Source organism: Equus przewalskii, chromosome 9, assembly GCF_037783145.1.
Source record: "Equus przewalskii isolate Varuska chromosome 9, EquPr2, whole genome shotgun sequence".
Classification (NCBI taxonomy): Eukaryota; Metazoa; Chordata; class Mammalia; order Perissodactyla; family Equidae; genus Equus; species Equus przewalskii.
Window position 1 is genome coordinate 19947530 of NC_091839.1, and position 15971 is coordinate 19963500.

At 52.4% G+C, this 15971-nt stretch overlaps 1 protein-coding gene and 1 long non-coding RNA gene across 6 annotated transcripts; both read right to left on the reverse strand.

Moving 5' to 3' along the window:
- Window positions 1-3357: 3357 nt before the first annotated feature.
- Window positions 3358-14203, reverse strand: KLK14 (kallikrein related peptidase 14). 5 transcript variants are annotated; one of them, XM_070558340.1, is made up of 9 exons: window positions 13215-14203; window positions 12845-13030; window positions 11149-11196; window positions 9748-9858; window positions 7556-7617; window positions 6531-6702; window positions 4609-4862; window positions 4258-4394; window positions 3358-3842 (listed from the first exon to the last, which is right to left on the reverse strand). In XM_070558340.1, the coding sequence occupies exons 5-9, from the start codon at window positions 7593-7595 to the stop codon at window positions 3690-3692; spliced, it is 756 nt and encodes a 251-aa protein (XP_070414441.1). In that variant the 5' UTR covers window positions 7596-7617; window positions 9748-9858; window positions 11149-11196; window positions 12845-13030; window positions 13215-14203; the 3' UTR covers window positions 3358-3689. The 5 variants fall into 5 exon arrangements, with proteins under 5 accessions (XP_070414441.1, XP_008542689.1, XP_070414442.1 ...); XM_008544467.2 differs by having other exon boundaries at window positions 9736-9858; window positions 12845-13572; window positions 13698-13950; XM_070558341.1 differs by lacking the exon at window positions 11149-11196 and having other exon boundaries at window positions 13215-13572; window positions 13698-13916.
- Window positions 14204-14569: 366 nt separating this feature from the next.
- On the reverse strand, window positions 14570-15717 carry LOC139073543 (uncharacterized). The gene is made up of 3 exons (XR_011522412.1): window positions 15482-15717; window positions 15283-15406; window positions 14570-14971 (listed from the first exon to the last, which is right to left on the reverse strand). It is a non-coding gene; the product is annotated as an uncharacterized lncRNA (long non-coding RNA).
- Between the last annotated feature and the right edge of the window lie 254 nt (window positions 15718-15971).

Genomic DNA, 15971 nt, shown 5'->3' on the forward strand with positions numbered 1-15971 from the left:
GAAAAGGCACAGAGGGCAGAGTCCAGGAGAGACCAAATACAAGCTTCCAGTGTCTTTCCTAGTGGAGTCGTGCAGACTGTGCCTCCTTCTCCCAGATCAATGTGTGACAGCACGCACAGAGTACCATCCACAAGGGATGCTCACCTGAGCGTTGGTGTCTAGGTTTTTGCTGGGTGTTGGTCATATAGGCACGTGGCTGTCTGCCTGTGACTGACCTTGGTCTTCAGCCCCTCCAGAGGTCAAATTGATACAACATATCCCAAGGCTTCCACCATAAGTCACCTTATTAGGATGGACTATCTGGCATGGCCCATGGCTTCCAGGTCAACAAAGACACTTCCTGATAAAGGAAAGATATTTCAAGGGCTTAGAGGTTCCCTCCCAGAAGCCGGCCAAGGGCCAAACCTTTCTTTGTAATGTGTAGGGTTTGACAGCCCAGGCCTGCTGAGTTAACTCTTCATTGCACAACCACCCACTTAAGATTGCAACCCTCCTCTGACATTCTGCATCCCATCTGCTTTACTTTTCTCCACGTACTTAACTGCCATCTGTCATACTTTATGTTTTACTTACTCATGTGTTTCTTCTCTGCCTCTCCTCTAGAAGTGAGTTCCCTAAAGACAGAGGTGTTTATCTGTTTTGCTCCCAGGACAGTACTTTGTACAGAATAGGATTTAATGAATATTTGCTGAATGAATGAATGAACTACAGACATTGTTGAGGGTTTGGGGAGACAGAAATTCTTCTTATTTGGACAAAAATTTGCCAATGCTTGGTGAAATTCAATAAAAGTAGGCCTTTTGGCCCAGTGGTCTTGCTCCTGCGAATATTTCAGAGAAGTCTCTTTAGGTACATAAGGGGCATGCCCCTGAATAGCCATTGCACTGTTGCTTGCATTGTGAGGGAACCCAGGTATCCATCACTGGGGGACTGGCTCCTTAAACATGGTGGATGTATATCATGGAGTGATGCTTCTCAAACTCTAACATGCATTGAGTCCCCTGGGGATCTTGTTAAAATGCAGATTCTGGTTCAGTCAGTCCGGGGTGGGGTCCAAGACTGCACTTCTAATAAGCTCCAGGTGATTCAGAAGCTGCTGTTCTCTGAACCACACTTTGAGAAACAAGGGTATAAACTGGAGGAGTGCTGTCTGATAGAACTTCTTCGATGCTGGAAATACTCTATTTTTCTGCGCTGTCCAACATGGCAGCCACTTGCTCCACATGGTTGTTGAGCACCGGAAATGTGGCGAGTGTGACTAAGGAATGGAATTTTAACATGGATTAAATTTACCTAATGTTAATTTAAAAATTAAATGACCACACGTGGCTGGTGGCTACCATATTGGATGGCATAGATCGAGAAGACTCTGTGGCATTGAGAAACAATGAACGAGATGAGCAAACAGCAACATGGCTAGATTGTTAGAACAATGTTTCGTGGAATAACATCACCAATTTAATACCGCAGCGTGACTCCTCCCCTGCATGCACGTTCCTTCGTACTCTCTCTCGTCAAATCTAAAACACCGTTGACTGGATTTGCGCTATTATTTTGTGTATCACTAAGAAAGAAAAGGGAGCTGCCTATTAAATTGTGACCTAGTGCGAAGACACCATCAGTTGTAAGATGCTTCCTGATTTCAGAGATGTTAAAAAATATGAAAGGAATGTGCATTCGAGAAGCAATAAAATGCGGTACTCAGTCACCACAGCTGGGAGAACGGGTTGGAAATCAGATCAAAGTAATCTTTAATCTAAATTACTTTTACCTAGCTTTCTAAAAGGATGCAGGCTAGGAATTACAGCACGGGCTGTATCTGCCCCTCATCGGAGACCCGAGGCTATCCAAGTCACATCTTTTTCTGTCCTCTTTCTTCTGCTTGTATGGCTGTCATGTAAGAGAGCCACAGTGTGTCTGCACAGCCTTGACAGAAGGAGCAGCTTCCATTCCCAGCGATCCTCTGAGCTGCTGTTGTCACACAGGTCCCAGACCTGCCACCTCAGAACTCTCCAGTCTTGTGCTGTTCCCCACAGCACAGCAGGTGAACACCTCTGAGGCCAGCACGGCCTTCTACTCTATCTGACTCTGCACCATCCAAGCACAGAACTATACAAAGACAGACACCAAGATCCCTAGGTCATTCCCAGGCAGACCTGTCACATGGCATGCCAGTAAGGATTTAACCACAGCCCTCAGAACAAAAGCCCTGATCTGTTGCATTTGCCAATTTCCATGGTGTAAATCCTTCCACCTGGGCTGATGCTAAGCTCCCAACGAGACATCCCTGGACACAGAGTTGGGAAAAGATGCCCAGAAGGTCATCGTTACAGACGTCATGTGATAGACACAAGTAACCTCAAAGCATGGATATTAGTAAAAATAATTAGGAATTGATGAGTTTTGAGAATTTATTGACTTTGTTTTTAATATACATGATTTAATTGTAAGTTTATGTAATTCAGTTTTTAATAATGGCTCTTTAGCAACCAACTCAGATTCCTGAAAATCTGCCAATAGGCTTTTATGGGCTGGGATGAGCTGGCTCTGGCACACACTGGGCCTGCTGCCCAGCCCAAGTTTATTGGCCTTTTTACTCACAGGGACTCTCTACTTTTAAATTATCTTTACTGTTTCCTGTCTATCACCTCCTGCTTGAATGTAAGCTCTGGCAGCATTTAATTTCTCTGGGTTGTGCTCAGCTCCACTGCCAGCACCTAGACCAACGTCTGGTGCAGAGTAGGTGCCTAGTAAATAGACTCATGTCTGGTGCATAGTAGGTGCCCAATAAATAGCCACTGAATGACAGCAAGAAAGAGAATGGGATTCACAACGCCATGGTTTTGTGCAGATTAGAAACAACGAAATGCAACAAGGCATGTATTTGAGGCCACTTGTGTCGGTGCCTGTGGGATGGAGAGGACCAGAGCCACGGATGAGGAGTGGAAATAAATCAATAAAATGACAGCAGAGCTCTGCCAGGACTTGAACTCAAGAAGGTGATTAACTCAGCTCTCTTCACCTGAGATCTGATTAGGACAAAGGGGCCGGCTCTATTTGCTTGGAGTTTTCCAGGGAACGGGATAGGTCTTTGCTCTCCCTGCCTTGAATCTCAGCACTCCTTGCTCGCAGGACCTGGAGAGGAGGCCGGGGAGGGGCAGTCCAGCTCAGCGTCACACTGCAAGGCTGGGCGTCTCCTTCTGCCACTCCAGATACAATGGGTCGGGGGGAAGGCAGACCCCCAGGGAACAGCATGCACCCTATTCAGCCGCTTGTCAGAATATGGCTCCTGGTTCGGCGCAGTGGGGCCACTGTGTACATATCTGTTGAATGAGTTAAATGAGCAGATGAATGGAATTTAGGGTTGTTCAATTTTTATTATTATTTTACCTGGTTTTTAGAGGTACTGAGAATTTTGAAAATTGCCTTCTTTGGAATATGGTGTCAGTTAAGTGCCTTCAGGCTCCCACCCTCTGTGCCTAAGGGGGTCTTGAATAATGATGGTGATGTTGTGGGGGTGGGGAGAAAAAACCTGAAGGAACTGATCTGGGAGAGAGGGGTTCTGAGATAAGGGTCAGGATGAGGACGCTGGGGGCCTGGACTCCAGGGGCTGGACTCCTGAGTCTTGAATGGAGAGAGCAGTGTCTAGGGAAGCATGTCGGGCGGCTGACATTTGGTCACACTGGCGATCATCTGCTCCGTATGGTTCCCTGGATCCAGTTCTGGTACTTGCACAGGTTGGTGTAGACCCCGGGGTAGCCAGGCTGGGCACAGCGCTCCATCCCCCAGGACACCAGGCCCTGGAGCTGTTCTCTGCACACCAGGGGTCCCCCGGAGTCACCCTGAGGGGGAGAGGCAGAGATGGAGACACACATGGACAGACAGCCAAGTGGCAGAGATGGGGAGGGAGATGGGCTGAGACACCCCGCAGATATCAGCCCTGGGGTCTGGGGTCACTTCCTTCCCTTGTCGCTGGTTCCACTCTGTCTCTGTCCCTTGGGTCTCACTGGGCCCCTCTTTGTCTTAGCTCAATCTCTTCTGCTCTTAGAGGTGCTACCCCAGTGAACAGATGGAGAAACTGAAGCACAGAGAGGTTAGATCCATTACCCAAAGGCACAAAGCGATGAGGCAGTGTAGCCTGGCTATGACAGTCTCTCTCGGTCTCTGGGGAACCTCTGCTGATTTTCATACTCCTGAGATCCTTTTGTCCCAGCCCCAAACAAATCCCCCTCCTCCAGCTTTCCCCCTGGGCCTCACCTGACAAGAGTCCTTCCCCCCTTGGGGAACTCCTGCACAGACCATGCCTGAGGTAATGGCTCTGGAATACGCCTGCCTACAATCCTGATCCGAGATGATGTTGATGTTCACGCACTGCAGAGAGTTGGGGTACCTGGCTGGGGGGCACTGAGAGGTTATGACTGGGGTCCACCCTCCAACAGGACCCAGGAGTCCATCCCCCAGCCCCTCCTCCCTCAGACCCAGGGATCCAGGCCCCCAGCCCCTCCTCCCTCAGACCCTGGGGGCCAGCCCCCAGCCCCCCTCCCTCAGATCCAGGAATCAGGCCCTCAACCCCCTCCTTTCCCAGATGCAGGATGCAGGAATCCTCACCATTGGGGCTGGATGTGGTGCCCCAGCCCGACACACGGCAGGGAGTCCCTGGACTGGCACAGGAATTGGCCACAGGGATGGGCCTCACCGCCCTCCCCAGCCGAGCAGGCTGCCCCAGCTGCAGGAGCATCAGGTCATTGTTGTGGGTCCGGGAGTTGTACTGGGGGTGTGGCACCTGGCGAACCACGCGCAGCACCTGCTGGGTGGCTTCCCACTTCTTCAGGTTGTGCTTGCCCAGGGCGACCCAAAGGATCCTGGCCACAGACCGCACGAGTGGTGCTGCTTAGGATCTGATCTGGAGACCCCTCTTCACCCTCCAGCCCTGTTCCCTTCCCCGGTGATGCATTTTCCCCGAGTGTAATATACCTCCCCTCTATCTGTAAGCTGACTGTTTGCTGGCCTCCTGTATTGATTCCCACCACCCGGGCATCCTCTCTTGGCCCAATCCCACCGTCCTCCCCACCCTCTCTTGAGCTGTGCTCTGGTTTCTGGCTTGGGTATAAGATGATGGATGGTTGAGCATTCTTGACTCAGTTCCAGAGTCTGTACCTTGATCTATGCTCTGAGTGCTAAGTGAGACTCTGGCTCTAGGCTGTAAATCAGAATTGATATTCCGGAGTAGGCTCCAGGCAGACTCCACCCCAGTTCTAGCCTGGCCTCTGGGTTCTAGACATTTTGAACTTTTGACTCTAAGCTAGGAGCTGGGTTCTAGATTGAGCCTGGATTATGGCATACTTTCTAGGTGAGCTTTTGGTTTTAGGGTAAGCTGAGGGTTCTCTTTTGAGCTCTGAATTATGGCTGGATTCTGGGTTCTGGATACTTATATAAACTCCAATGTCTCTGTTGAGTTCTGGGTTCCTGATTATGCTCTGGTTTATGACCTAGATTTTAGACAATTGTTTGAGCTCTGTGCTCCAGCTCAGCCAAAGGTTCTAAATATTAGTCTGAGTTCTTGATTTTAGGCCAGACTATTTCAGATTGAATTGCGGTTATAGTCTAGGCTCTTGGCTCTAGACTCTGGTCTGGGTCCTTGACCTCAGGTTGGGCTCTGGGTTCTAGATGGAGCTCCATGTTATGGCCTGGATCCAAGGTTCTAGATATTGGTTTGCATTTTGGGCTTTATGTTCTAGACTCTGGGCTGAGTTCTGCGCTCTACGTTCTAACCTGAACTGAAGTTTATGGCATGAGATCTGGTTTACAGGCAAGGAGAGGGCTCTCATCTGGACTTGAATTCTAATCTGGAGTCTAGGTTCTAGGTTTAGGTCTAGAATCTTGGAGGGGCTCTGAGTTCTCTATGATGCTTCAGATTATGGTATACATTCTAGGATTTAGATGTTGGGTTGAGGTCTTGGTTCTAGGATGCTCAAAGAGGAGCTGTAGACTAGAATCCAGGTTAAACATCAGATCTAGAACAGGCTCCAGATTTGTCTCTATCTTATGCTCTGAGCTGTATGTTCCAGCTATAAGCGAGGTTCTGGATTTATGGCTGGACTTCAGGTTCCAAACCAGACTCTAGATTCTAGGTAGTGTTCTGACAGGGATCCTGAGTTTCCAAAGGTAGACTCTGCCTTACATTCTATCACCCATCTGTAATGGGCTCCTGATCTTAGTCTCTATGTAGAGCTTGGCCTCTGGATGGATCTCTAGGTTATGTGTTAGCTTCTAGGTTCCGTGTGGGACTCTAAGCTGGTGTATGGGTTCTAAGCTGTCAAACTGCTTTCAGAATCTAAACTGAGTTCAAGATTTGTGGCTAGATTCCATGTTCTGAGCTGCGTCCATGGTTCTAGGCAATTAACCAGACTCCAAACCAGGACCCTGGTACTACACTGGGTTCTATACAGGGCTCCGGGTTCTCAGCTGAGCTCTGGGGCTCTAGACTAAGGAATTCACTTGGCGCAGGAACAGGGGAGGGGGTCACTCACCGGCGGGCACAGTGAGCAGCGGTGATGGCCCACCGGTCAGACAGCAGGGCCCCTCCGCAGAGGAATCGACGCCCGGGACCTGCCAGTAGGGCCACCTGCCACGGCTGAGAGTTCTGGATGCACGGATGGCCGCCAATTATCTTGGACTCATCCGCTTGGCTCTGTATCATGGCTAGGAACAGGCAGGAGTGGGGTGGGGTGGGGAGAGCAGAGGAGTAAATGCTCCCCACCCCCCCAACCCTAGGATGTATGGGACCCACTAATCCCTTTCTTCTTTGCTTAAACCTTAAACCGTCCACATCCATCCACCCCACTCAATATGAGATATGCCCAACGTTGCCCCCATTATTGCCCCAACATGGGAGTTTTCTGACCAATGGCTGCCCCAGTCACCTCCATAGTATCTATTATTTTATCCCATGGCCACCTCATCCAGGGCCTTCATACATCAGCTCTTCTTGACTCCACTTTACCACAAATACTTCCTATCATCACTTTTCACAATACGCCACATTTCCCCCATGAATCCGTCTCCAACACATTCAAGACGCTCCCTGTCCCTTCCCCAACCTTCCCACTCTCTGTGACCCCCAGCCCCTAGGATCCACTATCTTGCCTGATACCCTCTCGGCCCGCCACGCCAGGCCCCCTGCCGTGAGCCCACCACCCCACTGTCACCCCCACCATCACTGCTGACAACACGCTGTCTTTCCCATATTAGTTCTTCCTTATCACAATCGAGGAGCATGCTGAGGCCCTCCTTTCTAACGTGACCCCATAGTTCTCCACAATTCTTCATTCATTTCTCCCCATCTCCTATGACTCCCCTGCCCTGCCATCTCCTGATACCTCCACAGTCAGAACTCAGGCTCTCCTCCAGTGTGCTCCTCAGCCATGATCCCCAACCTCCTCCCCACTCCTTCTCATCCGGTCACCCATGAGCATCCCGGGTCCCTAGGACCCTTCCTCATCTCTTCTCAGAGTCTCCATGGGACTTCCTGCCACAGACCCCACTGCTGTCTTACCTACAGCCAAGATCTGAAGTGCTGTCAGCAGGACAAACATTCTGGGGGCCGAGGGTTGGGTTCTGGTAAATGCAGAGAGAGAGAGAGAATGAGAGAGGGGGAGGCCTCAAGGACCCAGAGGTTGAGGGACAGAGACAGAGAGAGCCTCTCACACCGAGACCAAGATGCTTAGAGACATGGGAAAGAGAAAGAGCAGAGGTCACAGAGCAGGGTCTGGGGGCTCCTTGGGGGCTGGAGGGAGGAGGCTGAGCAAGGCTCAGATCTGCCTCGATGTCTCGATGACTCCTCTGTGGAGGAGATGGGGGTGGTGTCACTTCCCTGTCACTTGGTGGAGGCCTTTTATCCCGGGTCTGGGCTGCTGGCCCTGCCCTCGCCCTTCTCCTGACATCTTTTTAATTGCCTACTTAGCTCCCATTCAGGACTCCCCAATCCCATTTCCTCCCTCCCCTCTCTGGCCAGAGAAGCGGCCACAGTCAGTAATGGGAACACGCCCACCCGCCCAGAGAAGGTTTTATAATGTGGGAGGAATCCAAGGAGGGAGACCCCAGGGCAGGGTGGACGGGGGCTGGGGGGGGGGGCAGGGGCGCAGCCGAGAAGGGAGGGACAGAGTCACAGAGAGAGGCAGCCAGGGAGGCGCAGAGAACCTGGGGGAATGTGAGAGAAGGAACATATGAAGCTGGAGAGGCAAAGAGTAAGAGAAACACATGTCTAGAGAAAAAAGTGCCAGCAGTGGGGAGAATTGAGGGAGATGGAGCAGGAGGAGGAAGATGAATGTAGATGGGGGACCGAGGAGGCGGATGGAAAAAGACAAGACAGGGTGAGGGGAGGTACAGAAATAGAGTCATGGAGAGATGAGCGTGGAAAAGCAGAGAGAGAAGTAGAAAAACGGAGGGAAGACGGTGAAGACAGAATAGAAACACACACAGAGAAAGAGGCAAAGATGAAGAGAGAAGACAGGCAGAGATACCCTCCAAATACACACATACAACATAACGGCAGTGGAGATGGAGGGAGGCGGAGAGATGACAGGGAAGGAAAAGGTGGTACTAGGGAAGAGAGAGGAGGAAGCCCATGCAGGACAAGGCGGAAAAAATGGGGAGATGGATGGAGCGGTGGATACAAGATGGGTGATGGGGACACCGACAGAGGACACTGAGAAAGAGGAGACAGGGAGGCAGAGAAGAAAGGTGACAGCTCCAGAGGAAGAGAGAGAGGCAGGGGTTGGGGACAGGGAGCCAGCAGGAGAAAGGATGCAGGAGGTGCTGGGGCTGGGCAGTCCTGTCTCCCATGCGTCTCTCTTCCTGGTCCTCACAGCCCTGAAGGTGGGGCAGCAGGGGCCACAGCAGGGGGCAAGGGCAGTGCAGAACTGGTGTCCCTCAACTTGGGCTCTGCAGAGGGGTGAGGAGAACTGGGTACAGAGACAGTGTAAGAGATGGAGACCCGGGGGGGGGGGGACAGAGACCCAGAGAGAGGGGGACAGGGACCCAGAGAGAGGGGGACAGGGACCCAGAGAGAGGGGGACAGGGACCCAGAGAGAGGGGGACAGACCCAGAGAGAGGGGGACAGGGACCCAGAGAGAGGGGGACAGGGACCCAGAGAGAGGGGGACAGAGACCCAGAGAGAGGGGGACAGGGACCCAGAGAGAGGGGGACAGACCCAGAGAGAGGGGGACAGGGACCCAGAGAGAGGGGGACAGGGACCCAGAGAGAGGGGGACAGAGACCCAGAGAGAGGGGGACAGGGACCCAGAGAGAGGGGGACAGACCCAGAGAGAGGGGGACAGGGACCCAGAGAGAGGGGGACAGGGACCCAGAGAGAGGAGGACAGGGACCCAGAGAGAGGGGGACAGGGACCCAGAGAGAGGGGACAGGGACCTAGAGAGAGAGTGGGAGAGACAGTGGTGAGATGGGAAATGGTTCTAGGGAGCCAGAGGTGGGGCCCTAGATTCGAGGGGCCCATTCTAACGCAGGGCAGGGCGTGCCGCCTTCAGCCCCTCCCCCAGCCTCTTAAATTCCCTAATAACTGCTATTTATCCAGGGCCATCCCCGGACCTCCACGCGGTGACTCAGGAGGCCACCCCTCTGCCCTCTCCCTCACCAACCCCAAGACTGGCTCCCAAACCAACTTCATCCCCTCTCTGCCTGGGCTGCTGCTCCGGACACTGGGGGGGACCGTCTCTACCTGGGGACTCACTCTGTCCATCAGAATCCACACGCCCACCTCAGCCATGTGCATTTCTGTGTCCTGTGAACTGGCTCTGCTGAGGGGCCTCACTGCTTTGAGCCGAAGGCCTTGGCTCAGGCCCTGGTGATCAGAAGGGTGAGAAGCATAAACATCCTGTGTAAGGAAATAATTCCCTAGGAACATGGAGGCAGGGCGGCACAAGGGAGCTGCTCTGTGAGGGATCAGTTCTGTATCTTTTTTTTTTTTTTTTTTTGGTGAGGAAGATTGGCCCTGAGCTAACATTTGTGCCCATCTTCCTCTTTTTGGTATGTAGGACGCCTCCACAGAATGGCTTGATGAGTGATGTGTAGGTCTGCACCCAGGATCTGAACCCGGGAACCCTGGGCCACTGAAGCAGAGCACATGAACTTAACCACTCGGCCACCCAGCTGGCCCCGTGCAGTTTTATATCTTGATGCCATTGTGGTTACACAGATCTATGCATGGGATAAAATTACATAGAAACACATGTGCACACATACACACATACGTGCACAAGGCAAATAGATGCACATGAACAGCGGACACTAGTTAACCGTGTGGTACCCTCGACAATTTCCCAGTTCCCATGTTGGACTGCAGCTGTCTAGGGTGTCACCACTGGGGGACTCTGGGTGCTGGGTATTGGGACTCTCAGGACTATTTTGCAACTTCCTGTGAGTTTATAATTATTTCAAAATAAAGAGTTAACAATAGGTGCTGGCCCTGTGGCCTGGTGGTTAAGTTTGGGGCACTCTGCGCTGGTGGTTAAGTTTGGGGCACTCTGCGCTGGTGGTTAAGTTTGGGGCACTCTGCGCTGGTGGTTAAGTTTGGGGCACTCTGCGCTGGTGGCCTGGGTTCAGTTCCCAGTGCAGACCTATTCCACATGTTGGTGGCCATGTCGTGGCGGTGATGCACAGACAAAATAGAGGAAGACTGACACAGATGTTAGCTCAGGGCCAATCTTCCTCAGCAAAAAAAAATAAAATAATAAAATAAGTAAATAAATAAGTTCAATATTGATTAAAAAAAAAGAGTTAATAACAAAACAGAATTTTCTGGTAGACACAAGCCGCCCCCTTCCCCACCCCATCTGAGCGGAAAGCCTTATTTGGTGGACTCGTGGGGACCCTCGGCTGAGCTGGAAGGCCTTGGGAGACATGAGTCGCCTTCTTCCTACAAAGAACGCTCTGCTTAAGCAGAAGGGCTCTGTGAACGGAGGGAGCTGAAGAAAAAGGCTGCAGATGCAGCTACAAATGAGGCTCAGTTAACTGCCTTATCACTCTGCTCCCCATCCCAGCCCCTAAGCCCCCACAGTGTCCCTGCCAAGTTACTCATCCCCTTCCCGCCAGGCTCTAAACTCTGGGCTACCTTGCTCACCACTGCACCCACCTGGTCAGCACACGGTTGTCTGCCACGATGTGGGTCCTCAATAAATATCTGATGAGTGAATGAATGAATGAATGAACACATGGCCACAGTACTTGCCTTCAAGGAACTCATGGTCTGGCGAGAAAGGCCCATGGGCAATGGGAAACTTGGTCCTGAGGGATGTGTGTTCTGATGAGGGATGTCAAAGGGCCCAATGGAGCCCGAGGAGTGGAGAAAGTATTCCTGGAGGGCAGGATGTTTAAGCCGGGGCCTGCTGCGGATATGTAGGAGTTGGCGAGGCGGACGGAGGGAATGTGGTGGGGGGTGGGAAGGAAGGAAGCGGCTCTGAGCAGAGACCTTCCAGCAGGAGGATGGTGACAGAGTTCAGAGGGCTGGAGGGAGACGTGGCCAGGGGAAGCAGGGCCCGGAGGGTGATTCGAAACGGGAGAGAAGAGCCCTTAGGGTCCTCCCTGCAGACCTAGGTGTGGAGCTTAGGAGAGTGGTCTGGTTAGAAACGACGGTGGGGCATGACTAGCACAGAAGACCCTGGAAGGCAGAGCATGTGGAGCCCACCAGGAGAGGCTGCATAGAGTGAGAAGACCAGGGCCGTCTGCCCGGGATCTCCAGGGAAGGCCCCCAGTTTAGGGGCTGGGGGCTGAGAAGAGATGATTGAAGAGCTGGGAGGAAAGCCAGGAGAAAGCGGTGTTGGGAGGTTGACACGACTTTTAATGAGGAAGTGGCGTGGGTCGACACAGTTGGGTGGCCACTGGGGAAAAATGACAGAAAGGAGGCTGGAGATTTTGGAGAGAAAGGTTTTGGTGGGAGTGGAAGCTGGGGAGGTGGGCGGAGAACAGCATGGACTGGAGGACCCCGTGGATGAAGAAAGCCCACTCTTAGACACGGGGGAAGGAGAAAGGTGTGCGACCAGTGAGGACCGGTCATGAGAAAGGAAAGAACAAATACAGTAGCTCATGGGACGGCCTGGTGGCATAGTAGGTAAGTTCATGTGCTCCTCTTCCGAAGCCCGGGGTTCACTGGTTCGGATCCTGGGCGTGGACCTACACATCACTCTTCAGGCCATGCTGTGGAGCATCCCATAAAGAGGAACTAGCAGGACCTACAACCAGGATACACAACCACGTCCTAGGGCTTTGGGGAGGGAAAAAAACCCCAATCGCTCAGGGTTGTTGAGGGCTTGGCACAGCCAGGCATGGTGCTGTGTCCTTCTTTTTGATTTTTACTTTTATGTTCAAAACTTAAAAAAAAAATTAATTTGCTTTTTTATTGTGGTAAAATATGCATAACAAAAACTTTACCATTTTAATGATTTTTAGTGTCCAGTTCCGTGGCCGTTCATGTGGTAGAGCAACCGTCCCCACCATCATCTCCAGAACCTTTCCAGCTCCCCAAACTGGAGCTCTGCACCCTGTTAGACCCTAGCTCCCCACTTCTCCCTCACCCTGGCCCCTGGTCACCACTGTTCTGTTTCCTCTCCCTGCGAACTTGACTGTTCTGGGTGCCTCATCCAGGTGGAATCTTACAGAATTTGTCTTTTAGTGTCTGGCTTATTTCAGTTGGCATAATGTCCTCAAGGTTCACCTATGTCGTAACAGGTGTCAGAATTTCCTTCCTTTTTATGGCTGCATAATATTCCACTGTATGGACGGACCACATTTTGTTAATCTGGGAAACTTCTTTATGTGGGTTAGCTTCTTACCTTCCTCCTTCCCTGTGTTCCTTCCTTCCTTCCTCTCTCCTTTTCTCCTCCTTCCTCCTCACTCTCTCTTCCTCCACTCAACAAATATTTATTGATCCCTACTGTGTGTCGGTCCCGGTTCTAAGGTCTGAGGATACAGCAATGAGCACAAGAGACAGAAATCCATGCCCTACTGATGCTGACATTCTGGAAGGGGAGGCAATCAAGAAAAAGAAAGTTAAATAAAAATATATAGCAATTAAACAATCAAACTATGAAAAATCATAATATGAATAATTGAAATGGAAACATTTCAATTTTTATGAAAAATCATAATAAAGTGAGGGTAGGGTCAGGGAAGGCCTGATCGAGGTGAACTTTGAGCAAAGACCTGAAGGTGGTTGGGAGTGAGCCATGGGGGTCTCTGGGTCAAGACTGTTCCAGACAGAGGGATCAGCACGTGCTAAGGTCCTGAGGTGGGAGGAGGTCTGGTGTGTGTGGGGACCAGCAAGGAGGCCAGTGTGGCTGAGGCAGAGGGAGTGACGGGGAGAACAGAAGGACATGAGAAGTGAGGTCATTGGAAGTGCAGACTCCGTCGGATAGGTCCTATCTTATGCCCATTTTACAGACTGAGAAACTGAGGCTGAGAGAGACGAAGTGGCTTGTCCGTAGTCATCCAGCTGGTACATTCCGGAGGAAGCATAGAAAAGCCTGAATCTCTGCTTTGCTCTCTGAGTCTTCTGCTGGCCCTGGAGGGGATTGGAGAGTTAATTCCGTCGAAGCACTGATTTGGGCGTCTAACACCGTTTTAAGGCATTTTTTTTGCAAACTGACTCACTGAACCCTTCCTCGGTCCCGTGAGAGAGGCACTCACCAGTCCCAATGTAGAGACGAGGCCGCGAAGTCGGTCGCACACCTGGGCTTACGCAACGCGGAGCTGCGGCGCGGTGGTTCGAACCCACCCCCGGCGGCGGGCTCTCAACGACGCCTGCACCAGATGCCCCAGAACAAAGGGGCAGATGGCGCAACCGCCCCAGACAGCAGGGGAGACGCTTCTTCCATCGTTCCAGGAAGGAAGAAGGAAGGGTGCGGTGTGGGTCGGGTGGCAGGAAGTAGAGGCAGGGCCCGTCCTCCAGGGAGAGGAGAGTTGGAGGCCAGCTCATCTCCAGGGGCGCCCGGCTGGGCGGGTTTGGGGAGGCTAAGGACTGCGGTGGGGGCTGGGGAGAAGGGGTGCCCTGGTGAAATGCGTGAGCAAGAATTTAAAGGGGCCCCATCTGAGCAGCTGGATGATTTCGTTTTGTTTTTCTCCAGCAAGGAGCAGGCACCTGCAGGGCTGGGGGACCGTGGGAGGGATGCTGAGACGGGGGAGCTGAGGAGAACAGGGTAAAGGGGCAGACAGAAGGGGCTTGGTGGGGAGGCTGCATGAGGGTTGCCGTGTCTTGGAGGTGGAAGAACGGGTACAGCAGAGCCACCCACAGCTCCGGAGGCGCGGGAGGCTGTGGTCAGGGAGTGGGACGTGGGATTTTTGTGGTTTCAGAGGTGGAGCTCTTATGGATGGAGATAGGGACCAGGGTGTGACCGTGGGAATGGCGGATGGCGGCGGTGGTCTCTGGCCCCTTGGAGGCTGGGGGGACTACAAAACCAGGGCGTCCTTTCTCCCCCCTGGGCTCCCGACTCCCCATCTGAGCGAATGTCTGTCCCCGCTTAAAATACAAATCAGCCGGATAGCCAAGGACTTTGCAAACATTCTCACGCTTGATCCTCACAACAGCTTTATGATGTTAGGGACTCTCATTACTATGACGTTACAAGCGAGGAAGCTGGTCTCGGACAGAAGTCTCTTGTGCAAGGGGCAGAGTCAGGATTGGAACTCGGGTCATCCGGCTGTTAAATAGGATGCCATTCCATCTCCAAATTTATTTCCACGCCATCGAGGGCAGGGAGCTCTCTGCAGATCCCCAGTCCCTGGAACAGCCCGGCGTGAGAGATCCAGGAAAACGAGCGTTTGCGGGATGAGCAGACGGCCCCTCACGTCGGTCTTCTTGTTGTGTTCCCGACCAGCTCTCGGTTGGCAGTTTTTCTGGTACCCGCCGTGTGCCTTGCTTAACTCCCCCATCGTCCCTGTGGGTGCCCACAATCACTCCCATTCTACAGATGAGGAAACGGAGAGAAATGAGGTCAGTTGCCCAACGTCGAGTGGTGAGCAAGTGAGTGGTGACTCCACGCCCCTCGGCGGCTGATCTCATGTGTCTCTTTGAACTCTCTCCCTGGGTGATCTCTCAGGTGTCTCTGAGTCACCATCGTATCTGAGATGTGCGTGCCAGGCAGCCTCTGTCTGTGCACCGGGGGCGCCCCTGATGCTGGGTCGACACGTGAGCCAACCAACACACCTGCCCCACCTCCTTCCAGCTCTATCATCTCCCACATATTTCGGTTTAAGCTCCACGGTCGGCTCCCACCTTTGCCCTGAGTCTTCCCCTGGTTTGTAAAGGACATCATCCTCTCCCCGGTCACTCCGATCGATCGAAAGCTGGGAATGGTCCTTGATCTCTCCCTTGCTCCCACTTCCCTCGTTGGCAATTCCTGTCCAAATATATGGTGAGTTCAGTTGCTTACCTCCTCTCACTCACCTTTGTCCAAGCCACCCTTATCTCTCACCTGGATGGGTGCCACTGCATCCAAACTGGTCTCGCAGCTTCCATGTTTGATTCCCTCCCCCCATGCCACGCCATGTCCATTCTCCACTGGGCAGGGCGGCCAGCATGTTCTTAAAACATAAAACAGCATTGTGTTAAAACCTGCTTAAAACCCATCCGTGATTTCCCACTGCAATTATAAGAAACCCTAAATGCCTCCAAGGTACTGTACGTCTGGCTGGTGTCCATCTCTGAGCCACGCCACTCCATCATGCACCAGCCTCAGCCCCCTGCATCTCTTTGTTCTTCATGTGGTAGGTGCCTTCCCACCTCAGGGCCTTGGTGTTTGCTGTTCCCTCTGCCTGGGACACGTTTCCTGCTGCTCTGCCCGTGGTTACCTGTCCAGATGTCAGCTGAAAGGTCAGCTCCTGATCACTTTCTGTGGAGCAGACATTCCCTTCCAGAGCCCAGCCCAGTACCTGGTGTGTGGCAGGGGCTCTATGAAAATGGGA

Bases quoted from the DNA above. Each gene is read 5' to 3' on its own strand.
- KLK14 (XM_070558340.1), bottom strand. From the start codon at position 7,595: ATGTTTGTCCTGCTGACAGCACTTCAGATCTTGGCTGTAG. The intron at 4,863-6,530 runs GTGAGTGACCCC...GTCTGTGGCCAG, and splicing joins GCTGCTCACTGTGCCCGCCG to GATCCTTTGGGTCGCCCTGG. The intron at 3,843-4,257 runs GTGAGGCCCAGG...TCTCCCCCTCAG, and splicing joins GGGGGAAGGACTCTTGTCAG to GGTGACTCCGGGGGACCCCT.